This window comes from Crocuta crocuta, unplaced genomic scaffold (assembly GCF_008692635.1).
Source record: "Crocuta crocuta isolate KB4526 unplaced genomic scaffold, BGI_CrCroc_1.0 scaffold89, whole genome shotgun sequence".
NCBI lineage: Eukaryota > Metazoa > Chordata > Mammalia > Carnivora > Hyaenidae > Crocuta > Crocuta crocuta.
This window is the reverse complement of record NW_027551559.1, coordinates 10,783,109-10,793,417: the sequence shown is the minus strand read 5'-3', so window position 1 is coordinate 10,793,417 and position 10,309 is coordinate 10,783,109. Positions and strand designations below refer to the sequence as shown.

At 63.9% G+C, this 10,309-nt stretch overlaps 1 protein-coding gene across 1 annotated transcript in view; it reads right to left on the bottom strand.

The window, feature by feature from the left end:
• The window catches only part of LPCAT1 (lysophosphatidylcholine acyltransferase 1), a 39,819-nt gene that overhangs the window by 27,013 nt on the left and 2,497 nt on the right, over nt 1-10,309 (bottom strand). The window contains exon 2 of the mRNA XM_077749391.1: nt 2,818-2,960. Within this exon, the coding sequence (XP_077605517.1) occupies nt 2,818-2,960 (143 nt within the window). The remainder of the gene's footprint in view (nt 1-2,817; nt 2,961-10,309) is intronic.

Here is a 10,309-nt window from a genome sequence, read left to right as displayed (position 1 = left end):
GAAGGGACTACGATCCCCTTTCTAACCGCCTGAGCACCGCTGGCCGGCGGGCCGGGTTGTGCAAGAAGATGCGCTGGTTGTTTACATGACTCAGCTTTGAAAGTAACTGTGAAGAGATGTCTTGTGAGATTGCATTGTTCCTTCCTTCCCTGGACGCCCAGGGCTTTCATTTCAGGAAGTCCGAACGGCACGAATTTCTATTGGGCAGAAACCCTCCCTGATGGCACAGCGGTCCACTCCAGCCCACGCAACCCTGCACGGCGTGGAACCGCGTGCCTCCTGGGTGACCCTGCGACGACCCTTCGGCACAGCCCGCATGCACTCAACCCGTGTCCCCCTAACTCCCGAGCCCCCAGATCAGGCGCTTTGTCTCCATGCTCTCCTTTACGGAGCTCAGTGTTTCCCCTCGACAGCAGACCCAGCCCAGGGCCGTGCACGGCTCACACACACCTGCACGTACACACGCTCATGCACACACCCACAATGCACACATGCATATACATACACATGCACGTACACACGCTCACGTACAGACCCACACGTGCTTATACACATGCCCACGCTTGTACACATACATGTATGCGAACACTAGTGTACACACCCACACGCATGCACACATGCATGTATATACATGCACATCCTTGTACACATACACGAACACTAGCGTACACACCCACACATGTGTACGTGCATGTACATACATGCACATGCTCGCACACATGCACCTATGCACACACATGAACACATATGCCCCCACATATGCATGTATGTGCTCACACGTGCACACACACACTCACCTTTATGTACACGTACACATGCTTGTACACACATTCACATGTGACCACACACGTACTCATGCATACACATGAAGGCGTATACACATGCACACTCACATGCTTGCACACACATGCACACATCCACATACATACATAGGTCACACACACATGCACACACTCGTACGTGTGTGCACAGTGACGCNGTATACACATGCACACTCACATGCTTGCACACACATGCACACATCCACATACATACATAGGTCACACACACATGCACACTCGTACGTGTGTGCACAGTGACGTGCGGTCTCCATGGACATGGACACCTCTACTACTGCTGCCGAAGGCCACTTCTCAGGTGCTCCGGGCACACGAGGCACCTGGGAGGCAGTGGTGCTGGCGCTACGCTGGTGTGGCCCACTTGTCACGATGGAGCCGCGTGGAGCCGCGCGGGGTGGGCGCGGGGAAGGGAGACCGGCCCAGAGCCCCGCACTTTGAAAAGACGGAATCTGTACTGCATGTGTGAAGAGAGGAGGAGGGAAGCCCAGCCTAAGAGCAGGGCTGAAGAAAGAAGTAATTAAGACAAAAAGTGCCAGGAAAGCAGTGTTAGCCTAGCAGGACTAAACCCTCAGGTTTTTAGTCAAATCACTCGTGATCTGTCAAAAACTACAAAAAACTCTGCTTTCCAGCTATGGAGTCTCAACCTAGCAAAACTGGAATTCTGATTTCTATTTGGTCTAGATTTTGTTTGATCACATATTTGAAACTAAATTCATATTTTAGGATTAAAACATTTAAAAGCTCCCTCAAGGCACAGCATGCTCTTCAAAGAGAAGGAACGCAGAAGGCCACAAGGAGGACCTCAAAGCCAGGGTGACCCCAGGGCGCCCGGGAGGCCCCAGCGACAGGACCGCCAAGCAGCCGCCCTCCCTCGGGACCTGCGTCCCCAGGCCAGGTGCTGTGCTGGGGACAGAACGGGGGCAGGTCATGGGCTGCCTGCGGGTCCGCCAGGGAGGAAGACAGGCCGTGGCTCACGTGGTACTGACGAGGGTCCAAGAACGTGAAACACCGTGGGGAGCGCACGGGGACCTGTGTGAGGGTCCCCGGCACCTGGACCGTCCCCGGCATGGCCGCGCTGCACTCCTTGCTGGCTCGGCAAATGCTGGGCGCGGAATGGCCGTCACTGCCGCGTGCGAGCAGGCCAGCTGTGCATGGGGACAAGTGGCGCCGCTTCCCACCCGCCGGCCGCACCAGGCCAGGCCCACAAACCCGCCGAGGGCTAGGAGCAAATGCTCCAGGCTTCGTGGCCCCTGGCGCCTGTGTGGCGACTCCACCTTCCTGGGGGTCGTACGCGGGTGCACGTGTGGCTGGGCTCCAGGAACGGCCCTGCGCGGGCCGAGTACCAACTCCCCCAGGGGGAGAGTCCTGTCCAAGGGCCCGGCTGGGTGCGGAGAGCGTGACGGTGTGCAGACAGCGCAACCCTCTGGGTTTAGGACGGAAATGACAACCTCTGAGACGGGGAAGTGCTTTTCAAAGTCCTCCTGACGGTGCACCACCTTCACCTACTAACGCGTACACTTCAAGGGCAGCTCTGGGGAACGAGAAGACGCTGTGATTTACTTCTCTGAGGCCCACGATGGGTCTCTGGTTAGGGTGTATTCACAACACGTCCATCCTCAGATGGCTCTGCCTTATCAGTATTTGACGGGCAAACGCAAGGGAAGCTCCAGGTCTGCGAAGCAGGGGGCGACCCCGGACCCTGCAGACCGGACGGTGAGCAGACAGACGCTGGCTGACACGCAGCCTCAGGGCTGGGCACGTGCAAACACGCGGGGATCTCTGTGCTGAGGACACGCCAGCCGCGGCCCTGTGGCTTGGAGGACCCGGAAGNGTGAGGCTGGCGGTGTCTCCGCCGGGAGAGGACAGCCTGGAGCGCTCCGGGCCCGGGGGGGTGGGAAGATGGGCAGGAGCAGCCGGGGGCAGGAGGAAGAGACTCAGTGGCCCCCGCACGCCAGGGCCCCGCAGACGAGCGACTTACTTCTGCCACGAGGCCGGGGATGGTCCGGGCTCCCTCTCCGCAGACCCCAGCGTGGTGAAGAACGTGAAGGGCCAGGCGAGCAGCATGGCGGCCAGGACGAGCAGCAGCCGGATGGGGAAGAGCGTCAGCGTCATGAAGGCGATCTGGGAAGACAGGGGCGAGGTCGTTCGGAATGGGCCGGACTCCGCGTGGGAAGGCAGCCCGGAGCCGGCGTGGAGACGCCGTGCCTGCCTCACATGGTGGTGGCAAGGGGCCAGGACGTCCTGCGAGGGCTCTCAGGCTGCACCGCTGCCCCCACGGCCGGCGCCTGCATTCCCACGCCCGAGGCCCTCTGGGGCCGCCCCGCGCACACGCCTGAGTCCCAGGACCACACGGGCGCCTGTGCAGCGCTGAGACTCCCGCGGCGCCGCGGATGCGGGAGCGCAGGGGGGCAGCAGGGACGCCATGACTCTCCACCCCAGGACGTCACGGCTGGGAGCCCAGCAGAGAACAGGGTGCAGCCAGCCCCCTCCAAATGCACAGCACTGGTCGGGGTGACGCCATGGGAGGGGCTCCGTGGGGACGGACACATGGGGTTCACCAGAGGGCCCAGGTCAGGGACAGACACGGTGGCCAGCCGGCCCTGAAACCAAGCGCTCGTGTGCACAGGCCCAGGTGGAGGTCCCCACCTGGGACGCTCAGGAACGTCGTGTTCTCAGCGATCGAGTGGGAAACAGGGCAGAGAAGGGATGAGAAGCCTTAAACTCACAAAGGATTTATGATCTACAGATGCAACTTATAATTATTTGCAATAATACACACTTCAAATATGTAGGTCTCGGCACACAGAGGGCAGAAAAGACGGGCCGAGAGAAAGTGCACAGCGAGGTCTCCCAGCTCCTGGGTGACCCGGCTGCAGGGCCCCGCGGCTTCTCTGCAGGCGCAGGCGCGCCCGGGCCCGCTGTCAGGAGCAGCACCGCCCAGCAGGCAGCACAAGCCGCGTGTGTAAGTTTAAACTGCCTAGCGGCCAACACAAGGTGATGGGCCAGCTGCAGTACCCATCTGCTGGCCTGTGGCTGACGCGGCTGACGTCTCCTTCCGAGCGCGGCTTGCTCTGCGTTGTAGCAGATGTGCCGCCTTCCGCCCCCGGCACTTCTGGGAGTTGGGTTTAGCTGTCACGAATGGGCGAACTTGGCCCTCCGTCCTCCTTGCATCTAGTGCTGGTGCCGGCTCAGCCCGAGTCCGCCGTGCGCTGCAGACGTCCTAACATGAGAACCTTGGTCACAGCGCCGGAGGGCAGAGAGGAGACAGACTTCCCGGCCGGCTCCGCGCCGTCAGCACAGAGCCCAGCGTGGGGCTCGACCCCACACACCGTGAGATCATGACCCGAGCCGAAGTCAAGAGTCGGGGAGTTTTTTAAGGAACTGAGTCTGTCTCCTAGTGCGTATCTGGGTGGAGTCCTGGGCAGGCCTGGGCCCCCGCTTCCCTCTGCGTGGGTCCTGCGGTGCCCCATGCACCAGCGAGCCGCCTCTGGGGAGATTCCGCGGAGACACACACGGGTGCGGCTTCAACTTTTTCTTATTGTGCAGAGGTGTCCCACGTGTTCTTGTGCCACTGAGGAAGGAAGTCCTGTCTGGAAGTCCCCAGGGGAGTTTTTCTCCCCTAGGAAGTCCCTCATCGCACACGTGTCCTGGAGAGGACGCGGGGAAGGTGCCCCCCCACCCGGGTGTCTCCTCACCCGGCCCCGTAAGCAGTACCATTCGTGCCCTCGGAAACTTTTCAGCCTACGCTGACCGATATGTTTCGACTCTATCGACTGGCTTACCGAACCGGTTTGGGGCGGGTTACTGGGCGGCGGACCCCAGCCCCCGCAGCCGGCCTCTCGCCCTGACTGCACTCTGACCCCTTCTTCTTGAGGCCGGAGCGCGGGGCGCCATTTTCAGAGGTGCTGTTTCCCAGTGCCCGCCCAGGGCACACAGGGAGTTACAGGCCGCCGCCCGCGGGGCCGAGATGACCAGGCAGCCAAGCACGCGAATGGAAGCCAGCAGGAGGTCGCCACACTCCGAGGAGGGCACGGCTGCGAAGCTGTCCGCTCACCAGCGGGCCAACCCTGTCTGGCGACAAGGAACAGAGCCGCCCGGGGCTCCTGGCGGGCACAGAGTGCATCTGAGAACCACAGACGGGACCGTACCGGGTGACCCGAGGCCGCCCAGCGCCCCGGGTCAGGGCACGGAGTGCCGCTCCGCACGTTGCTGAATTAAAAACACGTGTTCCCGTAGGCCGGCCGGCAGCCATGGGGCTCACCGGCCGCTGTGCCCGGGACGCAGCACGTCAGCGACCACAACTGACCATCAGATGACAATTCACATGCCTGTGCTTCTGCGCACCCAGACCACACCATCTGGTGTCCGGGTTTCACGGCAAGCGGGGGCGGGGCGTGGCCGCGGCTCACAGACGAGCCTCCTGCGCGGCGCGGTGAGGAGTGTCACAGGCCTGTGGGGAGCTGCCCTGGCGGGGCCTGAAGGTGGGCAGAAAGCGGCTCTGTGGACACGGGTTTACCGAGCACCACGTGAGCGGCCTGGGGAGGGCGAGCACCTTCGGGAGGCCGCCTGGGCGAAGACCCTGAGTGTTTCCGGTGCTGCTCCCGGGGACCCCACACCCCTGCGTTCGCCTCGCCCAGACCCTGGGCCCGCCCGCTGTCCATCCTGCCCCAGACCAGGGCAAATCGTCTCCCGGAGGGGCAGGACTTGGAAGGCTTCCTGCAGCTCCTTCCAGAACCTTCTGTGGGTTCTGGCCACTTCTCCTGAATTGCAGGCTACTGGCTGGTTGGACCCTCCTGTCCCCTGTGGCCTCTGTCCCTCCCAGGCCCGGCGGCCGGCTGGCGCCATGACCAGCCCCCACACCCTGCGCCCGGCCTGTCCCAGCAGACTCTGTTTCCAGCCACACGGACGCTCTCAGGGGTGCTGGGGCCGAGGAGAGACGTGCTTGGAAAGTCCTGGCTGGACTGGGAGGCAAACAGGGCCACAAGCAGACGAAAGGGGCCGATTGTGCTGTTTCCAGGCAGTTCTGGCTCAACGCTCAGAAGGCCCTGTAATTAGCAACCAAGCTGGACGTGGTATTTCCCTCCCGGAGGCAGCGGGGGTGCACCTCGGCCGGCCTGGGTCCCCGTATCCCATTCCCCACCGGGAGTGTGCAGGGAGGAGGCGGGGGGGGGGCACCAGGGAGAGGGCGGGTCTTCATTCCCCACAACCTGAATGAGACCCAGCTCCGTGCTGGACGTGGACTCAGACACCCCGGCTGGGGGTACCCACTCCCACTGGAGCCCCCGCTCAGAGCAGCCCTGGGCTGGACGGCGGGGTCAGCAAGACAGCGGGGGCTCAGGGAGAGAACGCTGGCCTTGCCCCAGTGACGGCGCTGGGTGGGGGCCGGGGGCAGCCGTGTCATAAGGGGGAGAAGACTGCAGACAGAGCAGGAAGAGGCTGGTAACCCGGGACCCGCATCCTGTCCCTGTCAGGAGACCTGGTCACCCTCAAAAGCGCCTCGTCCAATAAAGTATGTGACCGGCCCTCCCGTGAGCTGAGGGTTTATAACCCAGTCCGAGGGGCCCTATGGTGACAGGCCCTGGCTGAGTCCGTTTACACTCCCTGGAAGCTGGCTTCGATACACGGTCCCGTCAGAAAGGGGTTCACCAGGGACAGATGGGACCCACAGCTCATGGTCTGTGTCACGGAGCAGCTGCTGTGGCCTGGCACACCCGTCTAGAGTCCCCGCTGGAGCAGCCCTGGGGCACGGAGACCCTCACGGCCGCCTGCAGGCTCCAGACACTGTTTCCTGCCAGAAGGGGTCAGGGGCCGAGAAGTGGAAGATGCAGCGGGAATGGGGTGCACGGCTGAAGCCGGGAAGGGAGGCGGAGGCCCCTCGGCCCAGGACCCCGCGGCGGACAGCACTGTGAGCCCAGGTAAGAACCACTGACGCCGTAACGGAACTTCACACGCGTTCACGAGGGCATCAGCCTGGGCACACACGCCCCACCTCACTGGGCGCCTCCGGGGGACCTTAGGAGACCAGCTCCTGAGCGTGACACGTGCCAACGAGGGGGAAGAATCAGGCATCGTGCGGTCTCTCCCAGGAGACTTCCCGGGGCGTCCAGGCGGAGAACGGGGGGAGTCCCCCGCAGGCTTCCAGAACCTCACCACTCGCGCACACACCCACGTGCTGAGGGGGCCAGCGCCGACGGACACAAGCGTGCGAGCCGGGCACTGCGTGGACGAGCCACGGGACAAGCCAACAGAGACAGAACCTCCTGATTCTGGATCAGAAAACGGGAGACGCGGGGAGGCAGTCAGCAAGACGCAGAGCAGGGCGCTCAGGGACAAAGCCCCCGACACACCTCAGAAAGTACATGAAAACAGGAGCTGGAAGGAGGCTCCCGGGGAGAAGTATGTGAGGCTGCGGGACTGCTGCGGACGCGCGCCCCCCGCCCCCCCGGCCTGCTCCCCCAGATGCACGCACCCCCGCCCTGCTCCCCCAGGTGCGTGCACCCCACCTCTGCTCCCCAAGACACACGTGCCCCCAGAGCACCTACAGGTCAAGTTCGGGCTTTGCCTGTGGGTCACTGGGGCTGAGGGGAGAGCGGGTGTAGGCGAGACCAGAGCGGCCGGAAGTTGGCGACTGCAGAGGTGGGCGAGGGTGGGCCTGGGGCTCACTGTACTTTTCACTACATTTCCTCTGCTTCGGGGAGACCCCAAGGGGCCCCCCTCCACGAACCGATGTCCCAACCCCCAGCCCACCTCCCAACATGCCTGTCCTGAAGACAGGGCCTTGAAAAGGTTACTGAGATACAATCAGGTCACCAGAATGGACCCTAGTTCCACAGGACAGGCGTCCTCACACGAAGAGAAGACTAGGTGACAGACACGCACAGAGGGATGCCCACGTGAGGACGCGTGGAAGACACGGCATCCACACGCCAGGGAGAGGGGCCTCAGGAGGGCCCTGCTCCGCCCACACCCGCGTCTCGGGCTCCCAGCCCCCAGGCCCAGGACAGGTGAACGCCTGCTCTTAGACATCGATGGCATCTGTGGGGTCAGAGCCCGAGCGGACGCGCTGGTGTCCGCCACACCCCCCGTGAGACGAGGGTGCACTGTACACTGTTCCCCGGTGCTCGGTGAGCTCACCTGACGACCACCCCCGCTCAGCCTCGCTGGCAGTCACTCCCTCCTCTCGCCGAGGCCGCCAAGGCCGCCGAGGCCACCGACATCATCACGCACGTTGGCCCAAGTGCCTGGTGTTTCCCAATCAAGGAACCGCCAACGCGGTGCACGAGACAAGACCTCGGGGGCACAAGGGTGCCCAGTGTCTCTGCCTGCTCTGTCCCTGTGCCAGGGACACTGCGGTACACGCGTCATCGCAGGAGGGCAGAGATGCCGCGCCCCCAGAGTGCAGGCGGGAGTGGTGCCCCTGTGCGAGGTGCTACCCCGGCGCGCGGGGCCAGGGGACGCGCGGGGGGGCACGAGGCGGTCGGTGCAAGGCCCAGGGGGTGGCGGGCAGGCTGCAGGATGGCGCTCCAGGGCCAGCGTGCTCTAACTGGGAAGGGGGATCACCACCGTCCAAAGCACAGAACACGTCCACAAATGCACCTCCACGTGATTCGAGAAAACGGGAGACACACGCAGAGGCGCCTGCCGGCCACACACGGCACACAGTCCTACCCCACACCGGCGGCTTCGAAGGTCTCAGAGAACTATGCTCACACACGGTGAGCACTCCGTCGGCCACAGGCCACACACGCCCCTCCCGGAGGCCAGTGGACACACAGATGAACAAGAAAATGAACGTGGACGGCCACAGGCACCAGGATCTATTTGTTATGTGGCCGAAGCTCTGTGCTGTGGCCATGAGGCTGAACGCAGGGCCCTGGGTCTACCAGCTGCGGCCAAGGCCACGCGCTCTGGGGGTTCGGGGAACAAGCATCCTCTCCCATGAGCTGTGCGACAAGGTGCTCAGCGGGTGACAGCTCAGGGGAGCTGTGTGTGTGCAGCGCAGGGCCCAGCTCCGGGGGGGGGCGGGTGTGACAGCTCACAGCTCAGGGGAGCTGTGTGTGTGCAGCGCAGGGCCCAGCTCCGGGGGGGGGCGGGTGTGACAGCTCACAGCTCAGGGGAGCTGTGTGTGTGCAGCGCAGGGCCCAGCTCCGGGGGGGGGCGGGTGTGACAGCTCACAGCTCAGGGGAGCTGTGTGTGTGCAGCGCAGGGCCCAGCTCCCTGGGGTGCTGCTCGCACAGGCGTCGCTGGTGACAGCAGAGCCGGATGGGGCCGCCAGGGGACAGTGAGCTGAAGGTCGCCTGTGTCACACGTCCTGGCGGCCAGCCAGAGGGAGGAGCTGTGAGGACAGACCCCGAGGTGATGGTCTCCCAGAGGGAGGAGACAGGACGGCCGCCTTCGTTCAGTGAGCGCACAGCGTCCGGACGGCACTTTCTTCCGGGACGGCGGAGCCCAGCGAGCGCACGGAAGGGGGATGATCACTAGAGAGCGGGGCCCGGGGTGGTGGAGCTGGATCGACGGGTGAACGCGGGGGGCCCGGGGGAGGGCCACAGGCACTGTGAGCTGGCGTTGACGGTGCTCAGGGTCAGGGACGGATGGCTTTCTGACCCGCGGCCCGCCCACATCCACCAGGATGCGCTCCCAGGGCCGGGCGGGAAGTCCCAGACGAGCGGACGCTGGCTGGGGCGCTCTGGGCCCAGAGGCCCGGCTCACCGGGTCGCCCGGGTTGAGGTCCCCGCGGGGCTGCGGCTCAGGGGTCAGCGGGGGCTCATACGCTAACACGCCTACATGGGGCTCGGGGGCGGAGGGCGCCCTGGCGTCGGGGTGGGCCTTGTGATTCCCCCCCACAGCGTCCCGGGGGGCTGGCCTGGGTCGCTCCGGGAGAGAGAGGAGACGTGGGGCGTCCGCAGAAAGACGGCCAGCCCGCGTGAGGGAAGAGAGGAGGGCTCTACCTGGGGAACCTCTCTCTCTTCGCTTCGCTGTCACTTATTTAAAAATCTAAATAAGTTGTTTTGGCAACTCCTGATTTACAACAGACAGAATATTCTGAAAGAGGGAGGCCAGCCCCTGACGGCCCCACCCCGCAGAGCCACGCGCCTCACTCACGTCCCCTGGGGCCACTTGCCCCTGATGCAGGGACAAAACACATACATCCACTTTTTCCTTCTACAGAACTTAGGAAAAGTACAGCAACTGTCACAGGAGAGCCATCAGCTGCCACAGCCCANACCTGGCAGGCCAACCTCAGGATGCATGGCCCTCTGCGTCCCCCCGGGCAGCAAGACACCTCACCGGGTACCCAACACGCCGTGCCCCAGACGCACGCGGCAGCGGTCAGGGAACAACCACCCGCTTCCAGCAGCTTCCTCACTTCGGGAAAGCAGGGTGGACCCGCCTCCTCCCCGCGGCGGCTCCCAGGCCAGGGCTCCTCTCCGCGAAGTCAGAGCCCCAGCGCTGCTGGGGACCTGCAGCCG